This window comes from Hordeum vulgare, chromosome 1H (genome assembly GCF_904849725.1).
Source record: "Hordeum vulgare subsp. vulgare chromosome 1H, MorexV3_pseudomolecules_assembly, whole genome shotgun sequence".
Lineage (NCBI taxonomy): Eukaryota > Viridiplantae > Streptophyta > Magnoliopsida > Poales > Poaceae > Hordeum > Hordeum vulgare.
In genome coordinates this window covers 141,168,188-141,195,027 of record NC_058518.1, presented here as the reverse complement: position 1 = coordinate 141,195,027, position 26,840 = coordinate 141,168,188, and the positions used below count along the sequence as shown (strand labels likewise).

Below are 26,840 nucleotides of genomic sequence, written 5' to 3'. Positions count from 1 at the left end.
CATCTGAATTGGTTTTGCTAACCCACTTGTGTATCATATTGTGTGCATATTCACACTGGTCTTTCATAAATTGAGGATGAGGTCCTATAATCTGCTGGTATAGTTTACCGCTTTAAGATCTTAGCAGCACCCCAACTTGAAATTGTTCACTTAGTGTGTTACACTGTTACTTGACAGCTAATGTCTTTAAAACTAATCTAATCTGAGTATATTAAAGTCAGCTGAACCTTGAAGAAAACCACACTGCTTAACTCTTCCTTTTCTTGCGGTAGTACAGTTAGCAAAGAACATGACCACTTTTGAAGTACGAACCACCTCAACTCCACATAATGTTATGCAGCTCATATTGATTTTAATGTGTATCTATTTGGTCTTCTTCTATGCCTTGAAGGCGTGCATATACCCCCTGCATTCAATCAGCCTGGAACAAATTTAAGCTTGACGGAAGCGGATGCTGATGTATGTTGACAAAAATGCCATGATATTTTTGTATTGGTCCAACGAGGTAAACCACCCAAGTTTTGATTCTTTAAATGTACAAAATTTCAGCCTCAAGATGTATTTGGCCCATGAGAAGCTTGCAACCAAGTTATTATAAACCAAAGGGGCACTTTTGAAACCTTGAAAGGTAAATCCACCAGCATTCAAGTCCATTAATCATAGGACGTTTGTGGGTAATAATTCAGTTTGTAGTTTGTAGGCGGCTGCCTTCCGAGGAAAGGCTCGCATTTGCACCAACAGATGTGAGATGTGTGTTCCATACCTAATCACTCACTTACATCAACGAGGGTGTTCGACGGTCTACAGGGGCATCAACTCTTTTTTCCATTTACACGCAATTGTAGGTGCTGCGTCTCAACTTCACAAAATCAAGCTGATTTAGGAAGAGGAGACCCAACCAGGTGATGGATGTTTGTCATCAAAGGTGCGGTGGTCTGCCCACGGGTTGGTCGAGCTGCTGACGGCAAGGAAGAGAGCTCCCAGGTGTTTACGAGTGAACACAATTTTCACTTCTGCCAATGGGAATCCGTCATCAGCTCCATTAGATTATTTTTTCTGCAATATCTTTGATCTGATGAATGGAGAATGATCAAATATGTGAAGCCTATTTTCTTTACTCTAACAGTCTGACCTGTGGGTGTGCAATGCATCAAGGATTCACTTTATTTCAGTTGAGAATTCAAGTGTTGGCATTTGGTTGCTGCGAAGCACCATTGTGACACCACTGGTTGCGTGGGCTCTTGGGTACTTGGGTTGGTGGTAATGTTCGCCATAATACCTGTAAGATGCTTGCAAGTTACACAATCAGTTAGACAAAACTGACCGAAGTCAAACCTCACAGAAGGTGGTTCCAGACTTGCTCACTAATAATAATAACAATAATAATAATAATAACTGCACATTTTGTGACAACAAAGTTATTTATATACAACAGAAGGATTGCACTTACCCTCTTTTGTGCCAAACCAAAATGTTTCAACGTATATATCCACCTACATACATGTTACAAAAGGAGAATGGGTAGCTGAATCCAACAAATGCACAACAAAACTGCCGCTCCAAAGCGAGCGACGGGGCTACTCAAGCAAATAACTCCTAGTCATTATATTGGTTTGAACAAGAAACATTCACAAGGATCCGCTTCAATTCGGGCACATTGCACAGCTTCAACAACAGATCCAGCCGTGTAATAATGATCAAATCAGGCACACATGTACTTGGAACAGCGGCGACACTCACATATCTGCGACAGACCAAACATAGGCCTCTTGCTCCGTGGCCTGATTATCGTTCTTTAGCTTGTACATGTCCTTCTCGTATCCTGGAAACACATGGAAACGGATTTAGTGGTTGATGCCTGCCAGATGCCTTGCGGCAAAGGGAATTACGACTGAACCACAACATAAACCTGAGCCAACTAATGATAGACAGAAAGCTCTACAAGTTGTGTGAATTCATAGAGTACCAGACAAGTTAGTATAGGATTACAGCGAGCAACATGTTCTGTTCTTAAGCGGGTTTTCTCATTTCCTTTTGTAACCATAAGCAGGTATTGAACAATTCATGCAGAGAAACATATCTTGGCTACGACAAACACGATATGCAACCAAATGAATGGACCAACTGCAACAACTGTATCAGAAACATGACTAACAGTTTAAAGTTGTTAAGCAAGTATTCAATTTTAATGTAAGCCAACCTGGTTCTTTTGCCATGGCCAAGAGGCATGCAGTTGATGAACAGAAAGAAAAGGAAACTGAATGAATTTGAAAGGCACGTACCATTGCTATGTTCCACACCATCCCAAGGACGGCCAGGTTTTATATCGTAACGGTTTGGAGGAGGGTCCATCCCACGTTTCAGCCACCTGTGAGGAGGTGCATTTTGAGGAACTACCTTCACAAGATGAGCCATAGGATCACCCCGTCCGAGTCTGTTCTTCAGCATGATGTCCAGCTCAAGATCATCCCTACACGTAAACAAACTCAACTTTAAATACTATTTTTAGTTATAAAACTCCATGTTCATTTCGACAACAAAAGACAGACAACACCAACAATAAAGAGTACATTGTTCAAAGCAGGTGCCTAATATCGATTGCCCAAATGGTTGTTCTTCTCATCTTCAAGCTGCTTCACTCGAGCCTCAGCTGCTTGTTTCCGCACCAACCCTTTACCCCATTCTATATATTTTTACTGCCAATAGAAGAACACCAGTTATTGCTTATTAGCTTTAGGCAACAACATCCAAGACAGAGATCCTCTATTGAAATGACTCCACACAACTGAGGAAGAGGAAAAGGTATGATGATTATTCGATCATTTGCTGCATTTCGTTCCAAACTACGATGAACTCACTAATAAGTGAAATGATTTCAACTAATCTGATTCCCTCATATCCAGCAAGTGTCATATCTGAATGTGTACGGATCTGTAGCTCATAGCATGAATAGAGTGCTTACGTGGTACAGGGAACTGGGGAACTTGGCATAAAAGGAAACCAGATTTTAGTTTATGCAACAGTAACAACTTGTATGAGAGTGAACAAAGTTGGCATTAACAAGCTATGTGCCTATGGTGTTCTAATCTTTATAGTACTGAGTCCTATCTTTCATAGTTTTCACTTTGCTGATCAGTCATTGCCCTTTTATATGTAGTGCCTATTCTTCTGGGCACACCCTCTATTTTGATGGTCCCAAGATAACATTTTATTCAAATAAGTTAAGAAATGTTGGTGCTTGCAGTCAAAGAGAAGTGTGTGACACAATATAAGGATATAAGATAATTAGCACAAAACAGTTCCTCAAATCTATATTTTGTACTACTAAAAATACATGAAATTTCATGTGGCAAAGTATAATTAACCAGATGTCCAGATAAAACAGAAAGATGACTAATAAAAAAACAGAGGACGAGCATATATTTACCTTTGGCTTCTCGTCTCCCTTTGCCTTCTGTATGACTTCTTCATTTATCCTTTTATCTGGGAAACGTCACAAAACAATGTTACTGCAGAAACTAGAATGTCTACATAGATAACTGCCACCAAAATAACCAAAACATGCATGCACAGTGCATACCTTCCTTTTTTTTCGAGAAAGTGCAGTGAGATTCCTGCGTTTCTTTGTATTGAAAAGGAAGAGTTCATGTTACAATCCTCCAAGGAGGGACACTACTGGTGATGAAAATACAAATAGCTAGTGCACAACCCAGGTCTGGGGGATGATGACGCGTAGACCAGCCCCTCCCGCCTTGGTCCAGAGGGACGCCTCGTCTTTGATCCTCGTAACCAGGTCGTTCACGGAGGGTTGGTGCCCTCGAACACGCAGCTGGGGGGGGGGGGGGGGGGGGGGGGGGGCACGGCAAGCTGAGCCAGGCGATGACGTCTTGCCATACCTGCCTGGAGAAGGGGCAGCGGAGGAGCAAGTGGTCCATCGTCTCGGGGTCCTGGCAGCACAAGAGGCAAGGGTCGTGGTGCTGCAGCCCGCGACGAGCTAAGCGATCGGAGGTCCAACATCGGTCCTGGTCAGCAAGCCAATGGAAGAAGCGCACCCAGGGTTGTTCCCGGTCCACTTCCATATGAGCTTCCAGGAGGCGCTGGGGATGGATCCCTGGAAGGTAGCCTTGTAGCAAGACTTGGCAGTGTATGATCCATTCCCGGTCCACTTCCAGGTGAGCTGGTCGGGCGTATTGAACAGGATGGTGTGCTCGATGGTGTTCCAGAGGCGGATGTACTGGCCAATCTCGTGGACGCCGAGAGTGCCCTCGATGTCGCGAGCCCAAGCATTGGCATTGAGCCCTTCCGCGACGGTCCGCGCCTTCCTCTTGCGCGTGGGGATGCAGGCGAGGAGCTGCGACGCTATCTCGCCGACGGATCAACCGTCTGTACAGCGGTCATCCCAGAAGAGGGCCGAGAGGCCGTTCCCCAGGGTCATTGTGGTGCAGGCGAAGAACAGGGCACGTTCATCCGCCGAAAACTGTAGGTCGAGCCCACTCCACGCTCTGTCCTGGTCGGTGCGGCTGAGCCACAGCCATCGCAGGCGGAGTGCCAGCCCGGTGCGTTCGAGGTCCGGGATGCCAAGGCCTCCAAGCTCGATAGGGCGGCAAGTCCACCGCCAGTTAACATGGCAGGTGCCCCCATTGGCAGCCTCGCGGCCAGCCCATAAGAAGCCGTGCTCAATCTTCTCAAGTTGCTTGATGGTTTTCTTGGGCGGTGCAAAGACGAGCAGTTGGTGAATGGGGACTGCGCAGAGGACGGATTTCACCATCGCGAGGCGCCCAGCCTTGTTCATGAGCCAAGCCTTCCAAGACGGCAGTTGGCCCCGCACCTTGTCCACCAGGGGCTGCAGCTGCGCCGCCGTTGGTCGTTGGATCGTGAGTGGAATTCCCAGGTAGGTAACCGGGAGCTCGGCGATGGGACAGCCGAGCAACTGAACTGCAGCAGTTGCCGCGTCCTTGTCGCAGCGAATGAGGGTCGCCATGCTCTTGGCGAAATTGACGTGGAGTCCGGAGGCGCGGCCGAAGAGGTGCAAGATTCCTTTGTCTGCGGTGATCTCGGCCGGCGATGGATGGCAGAACAGCACGACGTCGTCCGCGTACAGCGAGATCGCCGGCACCGTGCGCCGCGGGTGGAGCTGCTGCATGATACCCAGCGAGGTGGCCCGATTGACGAGCCGGCCGAGGACGTCGACGGCGAGGACGAAGAGCTGCGGGGACAGCGGGTCGCCCTGCCGGAAGCCACGACGGTGCCAAATGTGGGGGCCCGGGTTGCCATTGAGCAGCACCCTAGTGCTTGCTGAAGATAGCAAGATGGCCATCCATGCTCGGAAGCGAACACCAAAGCCGTAGCGCTGCAGCACCTCGAAGACAAAAGGCCAGGAGATCGAGTCAAATGCCTTTGTCAGGTCCAGCTTGAGGAGGGCTCGCGGGGCTTTGAGCTGATGGAGTAGCCGCGCAGATTGCTTGACGAGGACGAAGTTATCATGCAGGCTGCGCCCGGGGATGAATGCATTCTGGTTCGGGGGCTGATGAGGCGATCCAGCTGTGGGCCAAGGCGGAGTGAGAGCACTTTAGCTAACACCTTGGCGACGAGATGGATAAGGCTGATCGGCCTGAAGTCCCCGAAGGTGGCGGCGTCGGCACGCTTGGGGAGCAAGGTGAGCAGCGCCTGCTTAAGGCGGGCAAAACCCCGGCCGCGCATGTCGTAGAGCTGCTGGAAGACATCCACCAAGTCTTGCTGCACCGTGTGCCAGCAAGCGTGCAGAAATTCTGCAGTGAAGCCGTCAGGGCCCGACGCCTTGTGCACGGGCAGTCGCTGGACAACGTGCCAGATTTCCTCGGTGTAGAACGGCTCCTCGAGGACGAGGAGGTCGTCGACGGGCTCGATGAGCTCGTTAAGGTGGAGCGAGCACTCGCGGTCGATGGCGGTGCCAAGCAGACCATCAAAGTGTATGAAGGCCGCGTCCACCATGTCGTCGTGGCTATCGCGCGACCGTCCACGCTGATCGTGTGGATCACGTTCTTCTGCCTGCGGTAGGTCCTCTGGCGGTGGAAGAAGGAGGTGTTGGCGTCACCATCCTTCAGCGAGGCGACCCGTGCTCGCTGGCGGGCAATGGTGCGCTCAAGCGAGGCTAGCCCGAGGTAGGATATCTTCAGTTGGGAGCGCAGCCAACACTCGTCGGAGGTGAGGGCCCGGTCCTCTTGCGCCTTGTCGAATTTGGAGATCAACTCCCGCGCGATCGCGAGCTTGAGGCAGACGCCTCCGACCGAGCGAGCACTCCAGCTAGTTAGCGCTCTAGCTGTGGCCTGGAGGCGCAGCACCATGCGCTTGAAGGGATCGACATGAGTAACGGAGTTCCAAGCCATGGTCACCACGTCCTGGAAGCCATCCAGGCGGAGCCAGAACTGCTCGAAGTGGAAGCGGCGGTGAGCGCGAGGCAGGGGGCAGCAGTCCAGTACCAGGGGGCTATGGTCGGAGATGACGGAAGCGAGGCAGCAGAGGTGGCACTCCTCATGCAGCTCTTCCCAGTCCGAGGTGCAGAGGACGCGGTCGAGGCGCACGAGCGTTGGCGGCGATTGCTCGTTCGACCACGTGTAACGGCGGCCGTTAAGGTACACCTCTTTGAGCGTGAGGTCATCGATCAGGCGACGAAACTTGCCCATCATGCGGCGGTTGAGGTTGCGGTTGTTCTTGTCCTCCACGCGATAGATCAGGTTGAAGTCCCCGCATAGCATCCAAGGTCCCGGGCAGATAGCGCGCACGTCGCGCAGCTCTTGAAGGAAGGTGATCTTCGCCACATCGGCCTGGGTTCCGTATACGACGGTAAGCCACCAGTGAAGTGCATACCTTCCTTGTCTTGGAACATTGCCTTTGTCCCTTTACCAGTGAATGAAGGGTACTGTGCTGCGAACACAAAAGACAAACATCATACAACATAACACAAATCTCAGCAGAAGGAGTAAGCATATGTGTTCGAAGACATGAAGTATCACTCACTTGAGCTTCTCATCCTCCTTGATCTTTCTGATGTTCTCTTTCTTCCTCTGCTGACATCAATCCAGCTCATCTTGTCTCTTACGAAGCTCCTTCCTTCAAACCTTCCTTGGTGATGTCTCTCTCCTTACAAGGTGGAGATAAAATCATCTGGTGCAGACTTTCGACCCTTGGTGGAGAAATATCCCTATCCCCTAGGCTCTGTCCCAATTTTTGTCTTCCTGTGAGAAACAGGTCATCCAGTTGTGCCGAGTCTTGGCACTTCCGTCTTCGTGGTAGAGAGATGTCTCCAGGCACCTCCGAGTCATGTTGTGTCTAGCGCCGAGGGTGGAGCGGTTTTGAGGCTGCTCCAAGTAATGCCTCGCGCGCCTACATGGTGGCGAGCTTGTCTCCTTAGAGGATAGGGCTCGTCTCGTCTACCACCTAGACTTCTACGGTGGTGATGGATCGACTCCCTCTCATATACCCTTGCCCCCCCCATGGCGTGTCACGTCGCCTTTGTCGCCTAGCTTCTGGTTCCTATACGCCCGGTGCTTCTTCGTCGACCTCTTCATTTGAGCCCCTGCCCAGGCTAGAGATTACAAGACTTCAATGTTTGCTAGATGTTTGTTTTGGTTCTCCTTCGACAGTTTGCAGGTTTTGCTACTGATTCTTCAGGTACAGAGAGACTACACCGGTCGGTTACATTTCCATGGATCCATGGTACTTAACCGTCTTCTCATATGACTCATGATTCTTCCAATGTTTTCATATCACTCATGATTCTTCCAGATTGTCCTCCATTCAACCCTCTAGGTTCTCCTGTTCATGTTTTACTGTTGATGGTACTTCCCTCCAGTTGATAATCAAGGCAATGTTAGCACTTTGTCTTGTCATGTTCCTTGACTTACCATGTAGCTCATTTCAATTGGTTAGATTGTTGACTTTGGTTGTAGAGTCATTCCCAACTTTGACTCTTGTTTTGATTAGGATCGTCACATTGGAGAGGGACATATCAGCTGGTTACATTGTTGAAATTGTAGTCATTCCCACCGCTCTGACATCCACCGAGCCTGACCACAAAGCAACCTTGCCAAACCGACAATCACGATGGAGAAGGACATCACCACGATGAGGCCTTCATGAAGGAAAGAATGTGCCAGGTCGCCATCATCACGCCAACAATAGGTGCAAGCCTTTCACCACCACTAAGCCACACAAGGGAGCTCAGACTATGTGGCAGCACACATAGCAGAGTGCCCTGTCGGCGACAACCAAACACACCCACACGTTAGTTATATCCCGTGTCATGTCTTATCCCATGGCACCTCACCACACAACAACCATGTCATGTCATATCCCGTCTAGCAAATCCACATGTAGACACCAGGTCTACCCACAACTGTCTGCCATCACGATGGTGGATCATTCCTTTCTGCTCATAGTGCCCTCTACCTCGCTTCCCCTATCACAATCACCTCACTGCTCGACTTTGGGTCCAAAGGCTGACGGCGGCAGCGATCCGCTCCCGGCAACGTTTTCACCCCTAAGCTCACACCTCCTCTGTACTCTCCATTGCCTGGCAGTTCGGCTAGGCATCCTTTGCATGCCTACGAATTGTTGTGCGCTACTTGTTCCTACATCCCATGCTCCCATGCAGGTTGCCACCATGGCCACAAGCTCACGCACCACCACTGGCGGAGCAAGAGCACGGGTAGACAGCACCGTCTCCGTCTTATGCAAGGAAGCAAAGTGCCCAAGAGCGCGCTGCTACCTGTCGCCAAGGCAAAGGACGCCCAACAGGGGAACGTGGAGTGCAGCATCAAGTCTGTGAGACAAAACCCGCAAATAGTGCAAGGATGCCAAGCCAAATCGACACAGAATGAAGAGTGCACAGGAGATATGGGGAAGCAATGAAAATGTTTGCATAAGCGGCACACACCCCCTATCGTTGCAAAGACCAACCCTCCACTATGTTGCCCAACCCAGTTTTGCCCTAATGGTATTCTATAAGATATGTACTTCCTTTCCCCCTAGCGCATACGGAGGGTCCGGTCCTTGACCGACGCTGGGTTGGCTACGTACCAGAATCCCCTTAACTAGCAATGTTTGCATTGACATTGCATGTACCTGTATTTCCATTCGCAGGGTAAAAAAACATTTTTCTCATACATTGGGTCGGGTCATGCCCACTTTTCCCTCCACGACCACCTAGGCCCTACTAGCCTAGTCACCTCTTCCACAAGTAGTGCAACCACGTGGTTGAGCAATTAACTCATTTCTAGGCTAGAACCACATCTAGGTTGGAACCATCATAAAACTGCCAAACCGAAACTTCTTTGGATCACGAACCCCATCCCCACATTGTTCTACAACATCGTCAATCATACTTAATTTGTGCAAAAACACGACAGCTTCTCGAATAGCACACGAAACATTCAGGGTGGTTTACTTCGCTCACCAGTCCCTAAAAACCTAAAGTTTTTTTTCAGATTGATACCGACTCACACTTGAACAAACTTCCATACTCAACGCCATTTAGCCAAGCTCACAACCCACCAGTTACCCTATGCTCATAGCAAGACTTTCTCAGCGTCCTTTCAATCTTCCTCACTCTAATGTTTGTGGTTCGGCTTCCTTCCCTCGAAAGGAGTCATCGTTGCTATATTATCTTCAAAGATGATTTCTCTCGACACAAATGGATATATTTTGTGTCCTTGTAATGACGCCTTATCCATGGTAAGAAGTTTGCCACCACTAAGCCACACAAGGGAGCTCAGACTATGTTGCGCCACACAAGGGAGCTCAGACTATGTTGCACCACACATAGCAGAGTGCCCTGCCAGCGACAACCATACACACCCACAAGCCGGTTATATCTCTTGTCATGTCGTATCCCATGGAACCTCACCACACAACAACCATGTCATGTCACATCCCGTCTAGCAAATCCATCTGTATACATTGGGTCTACCCACAACCGTCTGACATCACGGTGGTGCATCATTCCTTTATGCTCACAGTGCCCTCTTCCTCGCTTCCCCTATCACAATCACCTCACTGCTCGACTTTGGGTCCAAAGGCTGACGGCGGCGGCGGTCCGCTCACGGCAACGTTTTCACCCCTCCCCTCACACCTCCAATGTACTCTCCATTGCCTGGCAGTTAGACTAAGCATCCTTTGCATGCCTACGAATTGTTGTGTGTTGCCTTGTTCCTACATCCCATGCTCCCATGCAGGTTGCCACCATGGCCACAAGCTCAGGCACCACCACTGGCAGAGCAAGAGCGTGGGCAGTCGGCACCGTCTCCGTCTTATCCAAGGAAGCAAAGTGCCCAAGAGCACGCCGCTACCTGTCGCCAAGGCCAGGGACGCCATGCAAGGGAACTTGGAGTGCAGCATCAAGTCCATGGCACAAAACCCGCAAATAGTGCAACGATGCCAAGCCAAATCGACAAGGAACGAAGAGTGCACAGGAGATATGGGGAAGTGAAGAAAATGCTTGCATAAGCGGCACACACACCCTATCATCTGCCTTTTCTTCACTTCAACTTGCAAAGAGCAACCCTCAGCTATGTTGCTCAACCCAGTTTTGACCTAATGGTATTCTATAAGATATATGTACTTCCTTTCCCCTAGCTCCTAGGGAGGGTCCTTGACCGCCGTTGGGTTGGCTACGTACCAGAATCCCCTTAACTAGCATTGTTTGCATTGACATTGCAAGTACCTGTATTTTCATTCACAAGGTCAAAATCATTTTTCTCATACATCGGGTCGGGTCATGCCCACTTTTCCCTCCACGACCACCTAGGCCATACTAGCCCAGCCACCTCTTCCACAAGTAGTGCTACCACGAGGTTGAGCAATTAACTCATTTCTAGGCTAGAACCACATCTAGGTTGGAACCATCAGAAACTGCCAAACCGAAACTTCTTTGGATCACGAACCCCAACCCGACATTGTTCTATAACATGGTTAGTCATATCTTAATTTGCGCAAAGACACGACAACTTCTCAAATGGCACACGAAACATTTTGGGTGATTTTCACTTCGCTCATCAGCCCCTGAAAACCTCAAAGGTTTTTTTCCAGTTTGATATTGACTTGCACTAGAACAAACTTTCATACTCAGCGCCATTTAGCCCAAGCTCCCGTCGTCTGCCTAAGCGGCACACACCCCCTATCGTCTGCCTTTTCTTCACTTCAACTTGCAAAGAGCAACCCTCGGCTATGTTGCTCAACCCATTTTTGCCCTAATGGTATTCTAAGATATGTACTTCCTTTCCCCCTAGCGCATAGGGAGGATCCTTGACCGACGCTGGGTTGGCTACGTACCAGAATCCCCTTAACTAGCAGTGTTTGCATTGACATTGATGTACCTGTATTTCATCACAGGGTGAAAATTATTTTTCTCATACATCGGGTCGGGTCATGCCCACTTTACCCTCCACGACCACAGGGCCTACTAGCCCAGTCACCTTCCACAAGTAGTGCAACCACGTGGTTGAGCAATTAACTTATATCTAGGCTAGAACCAAATCTAGGTTGGAACCATCATAAAACTGCCAAAACGAAACTTCTTTGGATCACGAATCCCATCCCCACATTGTTCTATAACATGGTCAATCATACTTAATTTGTGCAAAAACACGACAGCTTCTCGAATAGCACTCGGAACATTCGAGGTGGTTTACTTCGCTCACCAGTCCCTAAAAACCTCAAAGGGTTTTTTTAGATTGATACTGACTCACACTAGAACAAACTTCCATACTCAACGCCATTTAGCCCAAGCTCCACATCCACCAGTTACCCTATGCTCATAGCAAGATTGTCTCAGCGTCCTTTTGATCTTCTTCACTCTAATGTTTGTGGTTCGGCTCCGTTCCCTCGAAAGGAGAAATCGTTGCTATATTATCTTTAAAGATGATTTCTCTCGACACAAATGGATATATTTTGTGTCCTTGTAATGACGCCTTATCCATGGTAAGAAGTTTGCCACCACTAAGCCACGCAAGGGAGCTCTGACTCTGTGGAGTGCCCCGCCAGCAACAACCATATAGACCCACACGTCGGTTATATCCGGTGTCATGTCTTATCTTGTGTCATGTCGTATCCCATGGAACCTGACCACACAACAACCATGTCATGTCACATCCCGTCTAACAAATCCATTTGTATACATCGGGTCTACCCACAACCGTCTGACATCACGGTGGTGCATCACTCCTTTATGCTCCCAGTGCCCTCTTCCTCGCTTCCCCTATCACAATCACCTCACTGCTCGACTTTGGGTCCAAAGGCTGACCGCGGCGGTCCGCTCACGGCAACGTTTTCACCCCTCCCCTCACACCTCCTATGTACTCTCCATTGCCTGGTAGTTAGACTAAGCATCCTTTGCATGCCAACGAATTGTTGTGCGTTGCCTTGTTCCTACATCCCATGCTCCCATGCAGGTTGCCACCATGGCCACAAGCTCAGGCACCACCACTGGCGTAGCAAAAGCACGGGCAGTCGGCACCGTCTCCGTCTTATCCAAGGAAGCAAAGTGCCCAAGAGCACGCCGCTACCTGTCGCCAAGGCCAGGGACGCCATACAAGGGAACGCGGAGTGCAGCATCAAGTCCATGGCACAAAACCCGCAAATAGTGCAACGATGCCAAGCCAAATCGACAAGGAACGAAGAGTGCACAGGAGATATGGGGAAGTGAAGAAAATGCTTGCATAAGCGGCACACACACCCTATCGTCTGCCTTTTCTTCACTTCAACTTGCAAAGAGCAACCCTCAGCTATGTTGCTCAACCCAGTTTTGACCTAATGGTATTCTATAAGATATATGTACTTCCTTTCCCCTAGCTCCTAGGGAGGGTCCTTGACCGCCGTTGGGTTGGCTACGTACCAGAATCCCCTTAACTAGCATTGTTTGCATTGACATTGCAAGTACCTGTATTTTCATTCACAAGGTCAAAATCATTTTTCTCATACATCGGGTCGGGTCATGCCCACTTTTCCCTCCACGACCACCTAGGCCATACTAGCCCAGCCACCTCTTCCACAAGTAGTGCTACCACGAGGTTGAGCAATTAACTCATTTCTAGGCTAGAACCACATCTAGGTTGGAACCATCAGAAAACTGCCAAACCGAAACTTCTTTGGATCACGAACCCCATCCTGACATTGTTCTATAACATGGTTAATCATATCTTAATTTGCGCAAAAACACGACAACTTCTCGAATGGCACATGAAACATTTGGGGTGATTCACTTCGCTCATCAGTCCCTGAAAACCTCAAAGGTTTTTTCCAGTTTGATATTGACTTGCACTAGAACAAACTTTCATACTCAACGCCATTTAGCCCAAGCTCCCGTCGTCTGCCTAAGCGACACACACCCCCTATCGTCTGCCTTTTCTTCACTTCAACTTGCAAAGAGCAACCCTCGGCTATGTTGCTCAACCCAGTTTTGCCCTAATGGTATTCTAAGTATGTACTTCCTTTCCCCCTAGCGCATAGGGAGGGTCCTTGACCGACGCTGGGTTGGCTACGTACCAGAATCCCCTTAACTAGAAGTGTTTGCATTGACATTGATGTACCTGTATTTCATCACAGGGTGAAAATCATTTTTCTCAAACATCGGGTCGAGTCATTGTGATAGCCTGGCTTATTAGGGATGATAGACTACTCATATCAATAAGGAATTCCTTCTTTTCCGGGGCTCATTCAAACGGCTTGGAGTAGTTCTAGGATGGGTGACCGACCGGGAAGTTGATCCCGGGTGCGCATGAGTGAGGACAAAGTGCGCAGAAAAGACTAGTATTGATATGTGGGACCAGTCTAGATCCCGCCAGGAGTAACGACCGCCGGCGGGTGTGTCTGAGGCGTTACAGTCATGCCCACTTTTCCCTCCACGACCACAGGGCCTACTAGCCCAGTCACCTTCCACAAGTAGTGCAACCACGTGGTTGAGCAATTAACTCATTTCTAGGCTAGAACCAAATCTAGGTTGGAACCATCATAAAACTGCCAAACCGACACTTCTTTGGATCATGAATCCCATCCCCACATTGTTCTATAACATGGTCAATCATACTTAATTTGTGCAAAAACACGACAGCTTCTCGAATAGCACACGGAACATTCGAGGTGGTTTACTTCGCTCACCAGTCCCTAAAAACCTCAAAGGGTTTTTTCAGATTGATACTGACTCACACTAGAACAAACTTCCATACTCAACGCCATTTAGCCCAAGCTCCACATCCACCAGTTACCCTATGCTCATAGCAAGACTGTCTCAGCGTCCTTTTGATCTTCTTCACTCTAATGTTTGTGGTTCGGCTCCGTTCCCTCGAAAGGAGCCATCGTTGCTATATTATCTTTAAAGATGATTTCTCTCGACACAAATGGATATATTTTGTGTCCTTGTAATGACGCCTTATCCATGGTAAGAAGTTTGCCACCACTAAGCCACGCAAGGGAGCTCAGACTCTGTGGAGTGCCCTGCCAGCGACAACCATACAGACCCACACGTCGGTTATATCCGGTGTCATGTCATATCTTGTGTCATGTCGTATCCCATGGAACCTGACCACACAACAACCATGTCATGTCACATCCCGTCTAGCAAATCCATCTGTATACATCGGGTCTACCCACAACCGTCTGACATCACGGTGGTGCATCATTCCTTTATGCTCACAGTGCCCTCTTCCTCGCTTCCCCTATCACAATCACCTCACTGCTCGACTTTGGGTCCAAAGGCTGACGGCGGCGGCGGTCCGCTCACGGCAACGTTTTCACCCCTCCCCTCACACCTCCTATGTACTCTCCATTGCCTGGTAGTTAGACTAAGCATCCTTTGCATGCCTACGAATTGTTGTGCGTTGCCTTGTTCCTACATCCCATGCTCCAATGCAGGTTGCCACCATGGCCACAAGCTCAGGCACCACCACTGGCGGAGCAAGAGCACGGGCAGTCGGCACCGTCTCCGTCTTATCCAAGGAAGCAAAGTGCCCAAGAGCACGCCGCTACCTGTCGCCAAGGCCAGGGACGCCATACAAGGGAACGCGGAGTGCAGCATCAAGTCCATGGCACAAAACCCGCAAATAGTGCAACGATGCCAAGCCAAATCGACAAGGAACGAAGAGTGCACAGGAGATATGGGGAAGTGAAGAAAATGCTTGCATAAGCGGCACACACACCCTATCGTCTGCCTTTTCTTCACTTCAACTTGCAAAGAGCAACCCTCAGCTATGTTGCTCAACCCAGTTTTGACCTAATGGTATTCTATAAGATATATGTACTTCCTTTCCCCTAGCTCCTAGGGAGGGTCCTTGACCGCCGTTGGGTTGGCTACGTACCAGAATCCCCTTAACTAGCATTGTTTGCATTGACATTGCAAGTACCTGTATTTTCATTCACAAGGTCAAAATCATTTTTCTCATACATCGGGTCGGGTCATGCCCACTTTTCCCTCCACGACCACCTAGGCCATACTAGCCCAGCCACCTCTTCCACAAGTAGTGCTACCACGAGGTTGAGCAATTAACTCATTTCTAGGCTAGAACCACATCTAGGTTGGAACCATCAGAAAACTGCCAAACCGAAACTTCTTTGGATCACGAACCCCATCCTGACATTGTTCTATAACATGGTTAATCATATCTTAATTTGCGCAAAAACACGACAACTTCTCGAATGGCACATGAAACATTTGGGGTGATTCACTTCGCTCATCAGTCCCTGAAAACCTCAAAGGTTTTTTCCAGTTTGATATTGACTTGCACTAGAACAAACTTTCATACTCAACGCCATTTAGCCCAAGCTCCCGTCGTCTGCCTAAGCGACACACACCCCCTATCGTCTGCCTTTTCTTCACTTCAACTTGCAAAGAGCAACCCTCGGCTATGTTGCTCAACCCAGTTTTGCCCTAATGGTATTCTAAGTATGTACTTCCTTTCCCCTTAGCGCATAGGGAGGGTCCTTGACCGACGCTGGGTTGGCTACGTACCAGAATCCCCTTAACTAGCAGTGTTTGCATTGACATTGATGTACCTGTATTTCCATTCACAGGGTGAAAATCATTTTTCTCAAACATCGGGTCGGGTCATTGTGATAGCCTGGCTTATTAGGGATGATAGACTACTCATATCAATAAGGAATTCCTTCTTTTCCGGAAGCCCATTCGAACGGCTTGGAGTAGTTCTAAGATTGGTGACCGACCGGGAAGTTGATTCGGGATGCGCATGAGTGAGGACAAAGTGCGCAGAAAAGACTAGTATTGATATGTGGGACCAGTCTAGATCCCGCCAGGAGTAACGACCGCCGGCGGGTGCGTCCGGGGAGTTACAGTCATGCCCACTTTTCCCTCCACGACCACAGGGCCTACTAGCCCAGTCACCTTCCACAAGTAGTGCAACCACGTGGTTGAGCAATTAACTCATTTCTAGGTTAGAACCAAATCTAGGTTGGAACCATCATAAAACTGCCAAACCGAAACTTCTTTGGATCACGAACCCCATCCCCACATTGTTCTACAACATTGTCAATCATACTTAATTTGTGCAAAAACACGACAGCTTCTCGAATAGCACACGGAATATTCGAGGTGGTTTACTTCGCTCACCAGTTCCTGAAAACCTCAAAGGTATTTTTCAGATTGACACTAACTCACACTAGAACAAACTTCCATACTCAACGCCATTTAGCCCAAGCTCCACATCCACCAGTTACCCTATGCTCATAGCAAGACTGTCTCAATGTCCTTTTGATCTTCCTCACTCTAATGTTTGTGGTTCGGCTCCGTTCCCTCGAAAGGAGCCATCGTTGCTATATTATCTTTAAAGATGATTTCTCTCGACACATGGATATATTTTGTGTTCTTGTAATGACGCCTTATCCATGGTAAGAAGTTTGCCACCACTAAGCCACACAAGGGAGCTCAGACTATGTTGCACCACACATAGCAGAGTGCCCTGCCAGCGACAACCATACACACCCACAAGCCAGTTATATCTCTTGTCATATCGTATCCCATGGAACCTCACCACACAACAACCATGTCATGTCATATCCCGTCTAGCAAATCCATCTGTATACATCGGGTCTACCCACAACCGTCCGACATCACGGTGGTGCATCATTCCTTTATGCTCATAGTGCCCTCTTCCTCGCTTCCCCTATCACAATCACCTCGCTGCTCGACTTTGGGTCCAAAGGCTGACGACGGCGGCGGTCCGCTCACGACAACGTTTTCACCCCTCCCCTCACACCTCCAATGTACTCTCCATTGCCTGGCAGTGAGACTAAGCATCCTTTGCATGCCTACGAATTGTTGTGTGTTGCCTTGTTCCTACATCCCATGCTCCCATGCAGGTTGCCACCATGGCCACAAGCTCAGGCACCACCGCTGGCGGAGCAAGAGCACGGGCAGTCGACACCATCTCCGTCTTATCCAAGGAAGTAAAGTGCCCAAGAGCGCGGCGCTACCTGTCGCCAAGGCCAGGGACGCCATACAAGGGAACGTGGAGTGCGGCATCAAGTCCATGGCACAAAACCCGTAAATAGTGCAACGATGCCAAGCCAAATCGACCAGGAACGAAGAGTGCACAGGAGATATGGGGAAGTGATGAAAATGCTTGCATAAGCGGAACACACACCCTATCGTTCGCCTTTTCTTCACTTCAACTTGCAAAGAGCAACCCTCAGCTATGTTGCTCAACCCAGTTTTGACCTAATGGTATTCTATAAGATATGTACTTCCTTTCCCCCTAGCTCTTAGGGAGGGTCCTTGACCGCCGCTGGGTTGGCTACGTACCAGAATCCCCTTAACTAGCATTGTTTGCATTGACATTGCAAGTACCTGTATTTTCATTAACAAGGTCAAAATCATTTTTCTCATACATCGGGTCGGGTCATGCCCACTTTTCCCTCCACGACCACCTAGGCCATACTAGCCCAGCCACCTCTTCCACAAGTAGTGCTACCACGAGGTTGAGCAATTAACTCATTTCTAGGCTAGAACCACATCTATGTTGGAACCATCAGAAAACTGCCAGACCGAAACTTCTTTGGATCACGAACCCCATCCCGACATTGTTCTATAACATGGTTAATCATATCTTAATTTGCGCAAAGACACGACAACTTCTCAAATGGCACACGAAACATTTTGGGTGATTTTCACTTCGCTCATCAGCCTCTGAAAACCTCAAAGGTTTTTTTCCAGTTTGATATTGACTTGCACTAGAACAAACTTTCATACTCAGCGCCATTTAGCCCAAGCTCCCATCGTCTGCCTAAGCGGCACACACCCCTATCGTCTGCCTTTTCTTCACTTCAACTTGCAAAGAGCAACCCTCGGCTATCTTGCTCAACCCATTTTTGCCCTAATGGTATTCTAAGATATGTACTTCCTTTCCCCCTAGCGCATAGGGAGGATCCTTGACCGACGCCGGGTTGGCTACGTACCAGAATCCCCTTAACTAGCAGTGTTTGCATTGACATTGATGTACCTGTATTTCATCACAGGGTGAAAATCATTTTTCTCATACATCGGGTCGGGTCATGCCCACTTTACCCTCCACGACCACAGGGCCTACTAGCCCAGTCACATTCCACAAGTAGTGCAACCACGTGGTTGAGCAATTAACTCATTTCTAGGCTAGAACCAAATCTAGGTTGGAACCATCATAAAACTGCCAAACCGAAACTTCTTTGGATCACGAATCCCATCCCCACATTGTTCTATAACATGGTCAATCATACTTAATTTGTGCAAAAACACGACAGCTTCTCGAATAGCACACGGAACATTCGAGGTGGTTTACTTCGCTCACCAGTCCCTAAAAACCTCAAAGGGTTTTTTCAGATTGATACTGACTCACACTAGAACAAACTTCCATACTCAACGCCATTTAGCCCAAGCTCCACATCCACCAGTTACCCTATGCTCATAGCAAGATTGTCTCAGCGTCCTTTTGATCTTCTTCACTCTAATGTTTGTGGTTCGGCTCCGTTCCCTCGAAAGGAGAAATCGTTGCTATATTATCTTTAAAGATGATTTCTCTCGACACAAATGGATATATTTTGTGTCCTTGTAATGACGCCTTATCCATGGTAAGAAGTTTGCCACCACTAATCCACGCAAGGGAGCTCAGACTCTGTGGAGTGCCCCGCCAACAACAACCATATAGACCCACACGTCGGTTATATCCGGTGTCATGTCATATCTTGTGTCATGTCGTATCCCATGGAACCTGACCACACAACAACCATGTCATGTCACATCCCGTCTAACAAATCCATCTGTATACATCGGGTCTACCCACAACCGTCTGACATCACGGTGGTGCATCACTCCTTTATGCTCACAGTGCCCTCTTCCTCGCTTCCCCTATCACAATCACCTCACTGCTCGACTTTGGGTCCAAAGGCTGACCGCGGCGGCGGTCCGCTCACGGCAACGTTTTCACCCCTCCCCTCACACCTCCTATGTACTCTCCATTGCCTGGTAGTTAGACTAAGCATCCTTTGCATGCCAACGAATTGTTGTGCGTTGCCTTCTTCCTACATCCCATGCTCCCATGCAGGTTGCCACCATGGCCACAAGCTCAGGCACCACCACTGGCGGAGCAAGAGCACGGGCAGTCGGCACCGTCTCCGTCTTATCCAAGGAAGCAAAGTGCCCAAGAGCACGCCGCTACCTGTCGCCAAGGCCAGGGACGCCATACAAGGGAACGCGGAGTGCAGCATCAAGTCCATGGCACAAAACCCGCAAATAGTGCAACGATGCCAAGCCAAATCGACAAGGAACGAAGAGTGCACAGGAGATATGGGGAAGTGAAGAAAATGCTTGCATAGGCGGCACACACACACCTTACCGTCTGCCTTTTCTTCACTTCAACTTGCAAAGAGCAACCCTCAGCTATGTTGCTCAACCCAGTTTTGACCTAATGGTATTCTATAAGATACATGCACTTCCTTTCCCCTAGCTCCTAGGGAGGGTCCTTGACTAGGTTGGGTTGGCTACGTACCAGAATCCCCTTAACTAGCATTGTTTGCATTGACATTGCAAGTACCTGTATTTTCATTAACAAGGTCAAAATCATTTTTCTCATACATCGGGTCGGGTCATGCCCACTTTTCCCTCCACGACCACCTAAGCCATACTAGCCCAGCCACCTCTTCCACAAGTAGTGCTACCACGAGGTTGAGCAATTAACTCATTTCTAGGCTAGAACCACATCTAGGTTGGAACCATCAGAAAACTGCCAAACCGAAACTTCTTTGGATCACAAACAACATCCCGACATTGTTCTATAACATGGTTAATCATATCTTAATTTGCGCAAAAACACGACAACTTCTCGAATGGCACATGAAACATTTGGGGTGATTCACTTCGCTCATCAGTCCCTGATAACCTCAAAGGTTGTTTCCAGTTTGATATTGACTTGCACTAGAACAAACTTTCATACTCAACGCCATTTAGCCCAAGCTCCCGTCATCTGCCTAAGCGACACACACACCCTATCGTCTGCCTTTTCTTCACTTCAACTTGCAAAGAGCAACCCTCGGCTATGTTGCTCAACCCAGTTTTGCCCTAATGGTATTCTAAGATATGTACTTCCTTTCCCCCTAGCGCAAAGGGAGGATCCTTGACCGACGCTGGGTTGGCTACGTACCAGAATCCCCTTAACTAGCAGTGTTTGCATTGACATTGATGTACCTGTATTTCATCACGGGGTGAAAATCATTTTTCTCATACATCGGGTCGGGTCATGCCCACTTTACCCTCCACGACCACAGGGCCTACTAGCCCAGTCACATTCCACAAGTAGTGCAACCACGTGGTTGAGCAATTAACTCATTTCTAGGCTAGAACCAAATCTAGGTTAGAACCATCATAAAACTGCCAAACCGAAACTTCTTTGGATCACGAATCCCATCCCCACATTGTTCTATAACATGGTCAATCATACTTAATTTGTGCAAAAACACGACAGCTTCTCGAATAGCACACGGAACATTCGAGGTGGTTTACCTCGCTCACCAGTCCCTAAAAACCTCAAAGGGTTTTTTCAGATTGATACTGACTCACACTAGAACAAACTTCCATACTCAACGCCATTTACCCCAAGCTCCACATCCACCAGTTACCCTATGCTCATAGCAAGACTGTCTCAGCGTCCTTTTGATCTTCTTCACTCTAATGTTTGTGGTTCGGCTCCGTTCCCACGTACCAGAATCCCCTTAACTAGCAGTGTTTGCATTGACATTGATGTACATGTATTTCATCACAGGGTGAAAATCATTTTTCTCATACATCGGGTCGGGTCATGCCCACTTTACCCTCCACGACCACAGGGCCTACTAGCCCAGTCACCTTCCACAAGTAGTGCAACCACGTGGTTAAGCAATTAACTCATTTCTAGGCTAGAACCAAATCTAGGTTGGAACCATCATAAAACTGCCAAACCGAAACTTCTTTGGATCACGAATCCCATCCCCACATTGTTCTATAACATGGTCAATCATACTTAATTTGTGCAAAAACACGACAGCTTCTCGAATAGCACACGGAACATTCGAGGTGGTTTACTTCGCTCACCAGTCCCTGAAAACCTCAAAGGGTTTTTTCAGATTGATACTGACTCACACTAGAACAAACTTCCATACTCAACGCCATTTAGCCCAAGCTCCACATCCACCAGTTACCCTATGCTCATAGCAAGACTGTCTCAGCGTCCTTTTGATCTTCTTCACTCTAATGTTTGTGGTTCGGCTCCGTTCCCTCGAAAGGAGCAATCGTTGCTATATTATCTTTAAAGATGATTTCTCTCGACACAAATGGATATATTTTGTGTCCTTGTAATGACGCCTTATCCATGGTAAGAAGTTTGCCACCACTAAGCCATGCAAGGGAGCTCAGACTCTGTGGAGTGCCCTGCCAGCGACAACCATACAGACCCACACGTCGGTTATATCCGGTGTCATGTCATATCTTGTGTCATGTCGTATCCCATGGAACCTGACCACACAACAACCATGTCATGTCATATCCCGTCTAGCAAATCCACGTGTAGACACCGGGTCTACCCACAACCGTTTGCCATCATTGTGGTAGATCATTCCTTTCTACTCACAGTGCCCTCTTCCTCGCTTCCCCTATCACAATCACCTCACTGCTCGACTTTGGGTCCAAAGGCTGACGGCGACGGCGGTCTGCTCACGACAACGTTTTCACCCCTCTCCTCACACTTCCTATGTACTCTCCATTGCCTGGCAGTTAGACTAAGCATCCTTTGCATGCCTACGAATTGTTGTGTGCTGCCTTGTTCCTACATCCCATGCTCCCATGCAGGTTGCCACCATGGCCACAAGCTCAGGCACCACCACCGGCGGAGCAAGAGCACGGGCAGTCGGCACCGTCTCCGTCTTATCCAAGGAAGCAAAGTGCCCAAGAGCGCGCCGCTACCTGTCGCCAAGGCCAGGGACGCCCTACAAGGGAACGTGGAGTGCAGCATCAAGTCCGTGGCACAAAACCCGCAAATAGTGCAACGATGCCAAGCCAAATCGACAAGGAACGAAGAGTGCACAGGAGATATGGGGAAGTGATGAAAATGCTTGCATAAGCAGCTCACCCCCCCTATCGCCTGCCTTTTCTTCACTTCAACTTGCAAAGAGCAACCCTCAGCTATGTTGCTCAACCCAGTTTTGCCCTAATGGTATTCTATAAGATATGTACTTCCTTTCCCCCTAACGCCTAGGGAGGGTCCTTGACCGCCACTGGGTTGGCTACGTACCAGAATCCCCTTAACTAGCATTGTTTGCATTGACATTGCAAGTACCTGTATTTTCATTCACAAGGTCAAAATCATTTTTCTCATACATCGGGTCGGGTCATATGCCCACTTTTCCCTCCACCACCACCTAGGCCCTACTAGCCCAGTCATCTCTTCTACAAGTAGTGCTACCACGAGGTTGAGCAATTAACTCATTTCTAGGCTAGAACCAGATCTATGTTGGAACCATCATAAAACTGCCAAACCGAAACTTCTTTGGATCACGAACCCCATCCCCACATTGTTCTATAACATGACCAATCGTATCTTAATTTGCACAAAAACACGACAGCTTCTCGAATAGCACATGAAACATTTGGGGTGCTTTACTTCGCTCATCAGTCCCTGAAAACCTCAAAGGTTTTTTTCAGATTGATATTGACTACTAGAACAAACTTTCATACTCAACGCGACTTAGCCCAAGGTCCACATCCACCAGTTACCCTATGCTCATAGAAGACTGTCTTAGCGTCCTTTCAATCTTGCTCACTCTAATGTTTGTGGTCCAGCTCCCTTCCCTCAAAAGGAGCCGTCGTTACTATATTATCTTTAAAGATGATTTCTCTCAGACACAAATTGATTTATTTTATGTCCTTGTAGTGAGGCCTTATCCATGGTAAGAAGTTTGTCGCCATGGTTCATACCCAGTTTTCCACACACATGTGTCGTTTGTCCACGGTCTGCACGTGAGTATATCTCTCATTTGCTGCGTGGATTCCTTGCCGAGCGGGGCACACTTGCTAAGTTCTCTTTTCCTGATGCTCATGCTTAGGATAGTGATGATGAGCGTAAGCATCATCAGTTTCTTGAGGCGACTCGTGCGTTGATGATCATCTTCTCTCTTCCGCCTCACTTTTGGGTTGAGGTTGTTTCTACTTCCACTTATCTCACCAACATTCGGCCTTCCTCCGCAGGGTGACATTACAACCGACCGTCTTTTTGGTCGTACTCGTGACTACTTACTGTTTCGTTTGTATGGTTGTGTTTGCTATGTTCTTGTCTCACATGAACGCATCAAACTGAACGCTCAGTCTGCTCGATGTTAGGATCATGTCGGTAGTCGGATGCACCTTTCTCGGGGTGTGTTTTTTGATGAGTCTCGTCCTTTCTATCCACATACATCCGCTCAGTCTGCTCGATGTTAGGATCATGTCGGTAGTCGGATGCACCTTTCTCGGGGTGTGTTTTTTGATGAGTCTCGTCCTTTCTATCCACATACATCCTCTCGTTCAGCCTCCCCCATTGAGGATATTTCTTTCCTCATCTTTCCTGAAACACATATCACTCATGTATTGTCCTCGTCCATGCATCCCATCGTGTCTTCCCGTACTATTGTTGTAGATCCATACCATCAACACATGCGACTTCGCCACCTCATCTGTTACCTGAGGCCAATTCACCTCGCTCGTTCCCCGACGCTTCTCCCCTCGTCCTCCTTTTTACCACATTGGTTGTGTACCTGATGTGGATTCTTCTAATGCACAATCTCCCTCAACTACCATGCCCTTTTGTTGGCAACTCACCGCCTCAAGCTCAACCTACTTATGGCTTCCGCACTCGCCCACTTCCGCCTATTGACCGCTATAGTTATGCGGGAGTCGTTCTTCTGAGGACGACTTCTAATCGTGGCCGTGTTGTTCATCCGAAACGGCAACATGTTATGGCAAAAGAGATTGATGCTCGTGAGCGACATGCAGGTGGTATCTCATTTCCCTTCCCCAGTGTGGTCGTCCCATCACTTGTAAGTGGTCCACAAGGTTAAAAGTAATGGTTCTCTTAAGCGTTACAAAGCTTGTCGTGTGTCCCGTGGCTTTTAGCTGGAATATGGTCATGACTCATGAGAAATTTGCTCATGTGGCCTACATGACCACTATTTGACATTTCTCATTTTGCTTAGCTTGATGTCAAAAATGCTTAATGGTGAGTTGCACGTAGAGGCCTACATGTAGCCACCACCCTTTTCTGGTCCTGATGGCATGGTATTGCTCATCCGGGTATTCTGGTTTGAGCATTTCGTTTTAGTGGTGATTGTGGGTGGTTTTCTCGTGAGTGCTTATGGTCTTCCATTTTATGTCCGCCTTTCAGCTTGCGGTCAAAATCGAATGCGCACCGCCGGAGTTGGCTTCTTGTTCGCAACGACAGCATGAATGTGAGGCAGGTGGACGAATGGTCGGCCTGGTTCAATGTAGCAGGAAGTCGTTCCATCAGCCTATCTGGTCATGTCCGCTCTGAACCAGCATAATGCAAGAGTGGCATGTCGAAACAGCTTTCATGACAAAGGAATATGTGTGCACTTTAGCATCCCTAAGAGAATCTACAACACCTTGAGTCTATGGCTGTATAGCCAGCTCTCCAAAAAGGAATTTGCCAAATATGTTACTAATTATTAAAAAAAACATTCCCAACTCGGTTAAACTTGCCTAGCTTGGAGCGTCGTAACGTGTGGTAATGTTTGGCTATGAACTGAAACAGATCTTAAACCTCATATAATCTAACTTATGGACTTAAATGGGTACTGCAGTTCCATACAATAGAAAGGGAAAAAAATGTTACTTCAATCTTCAGTTCATAGTCAACAGTAACACTTACCACCAAGTTGTTCAGGAGATGGCGCCGCTGCCTTCGCAGCGGAGGGGAGAGGCCCTCCTTCCTCGGGAGACCGCGTGTCATTCCGGCGGCGGTGGCGGGGCGAGCAACTGCCCGCAGGCTCCGGAACAGGCAGAGTGACCCACCCACTGCCGTCGTTAGCGATGGAGTTGTAGGGCCGGGCCGCGCGGATCGTCTCCATGCGCCGCATCCGCTTCACCTCGATGTCCTCGTTCACCTGAGGCTTCTCGTCCCCTGCAACCACACATAGCACGCCCGATTCCAGTCAAAATTCACCGCGAATCCGGTGCAAATCCTGGATTATCAGACTAGAACCACGACCAGCGTTTGGGATCGAGACGGGGGGCGGAGGTACGTACCTGACGACAGCTCGTCCTCGATCTGCACCGGCTTCTGCCACACGGGGTCCTCGTCGACGATGAGCACCCCTCCGGCCGACGGCTTGGGGCTCTTCTTCTTCTTCTTGGCCTTCTTCTGGTCGCCGGCGGCGGCGCGGCCCGACTGGTACCGCCTGAGGTAGTCCTTCATGGACACCCCGGCCCCCGATGTGGAAGAGGACGGCGGCGGCTGCTTCGTCGCCATGGGTGGCGGCGGACGCGAGCCCCAAGGACGCGGCTCGACGGGGGGCGGCGCCGGCGGCTAGGGTTCGGCTGCGGCGAGGACGGCCGAGGTGGACCTGACGGGACTGTCTGAGCTGTGGGGGAAGGGACGGAGAATACGTTGATCTTGATGAGGCTATGGACGGTGTAGATGGATTGTCAAACTAGTACCGACCTACGGTTCAAATGAGTTTTGATTTTTTGTCCACACTAGTAGCCTTGCACGTGCACGCACGTCTCTATAAGATACATCTATGATTCAGTTGAAGGACACTTCTTTGATTTTACATACACAATAGATAGTATATAATATAGACATATAATGTGTCATTTATTTTTAGTTTGGCTAATCTATGAGCATCTGGCATGAACACCAAGGGAAACACCACATTGCAGCCACGGATTAATGGTATCTTGACTGCTCAACTAATGTCTTATTAGGAGATACATCTATTCCCAATCAAATGCATCCTGACTGCATGTCTCTTATACTGTCATGTTATAATTCTGGATGCTAGTGTAAGAAAACGACAACAACAAAAAACAACCAAGGTAACGTTCTTCAGATAACCATACTTTCAGAGGTTCGAGACCACATTTTCAGGCACTAACAGCTACTGAGAGTAACGTTGTTGAATGTAAAAAAATTCATTACATGGTGGCTGATCACAAATTACATAAAATAGATGATTATATATGTGTGAACCTCATGTACTTTGATGGTAGTGTCGCAAATTGCAGGTTATACTTTCTGTCCTCAAAAGAATTTACAAAGATACGCCCAGCAAGGCAGCATAAATGTTGGATTTGGCAAAGTCAAATG

The 26,840-nt window shown here is 48.5% G+C and overlaps 1 protein-coding gene across 3 annotated transcripts; it reads right to left on the bottom strand.

Annotated features, from left to right (window-relative positions):
- Positions 1-574: 574 nt before the first annotated feature.
- Positions 575-26,258, bottom strand: LOC123427258. Of its 3 annotated transcripts, none has more exons than XR_006622379.1 (6): positions 3,581-3,742; positions 3,428-3,483; positions 2,571-2,696; positions 2,283-2,470; positions 1,133-1,822; positions 575-1,013 (listed from the first exon to the last, which is right to left on the bottom strand). XR_006622379.1 is itself a non-coding variant. In XM_045111270.1 (6 exons), exons 1-4 carry the CDS (start codon positions 25,998-26,000, stop codon positions 2,694-2,696), a joined length of 534 nt encoding a protein of 177 aa, XP_044967205.1. In that variant the 5' UTR covers positions 26,001-26,256; the 3' UTR covers positions 1,369-1,822; positions 2,283-2,470; positions 2,571-2,693. The 3 variants fall into 3 exon arrangements, 2 of the variants coding, with proteins under 2 accessions (XP_044967205.1, XP_044967197.1); XM_045111270.1 differs by lacking the exons at positions 575-1,013; positions 3,581-3,742 and adding exons at positions 25,401-25,652; positions 25,778-26,256 and having other exon boundaries at positions 1,369-1,822; XM_045111262.1 differs by lacking the exons at positions 575-1,013; positions 2,571-2,696; positions 3,581-3,742 and adding exons at positions 25,401-25,652; positions 25,778-26,258 and having other exon boundaries at positions 1,369-1,822.
- Positions 26,259-26,840: the final 582 nt, after the last annotated feature.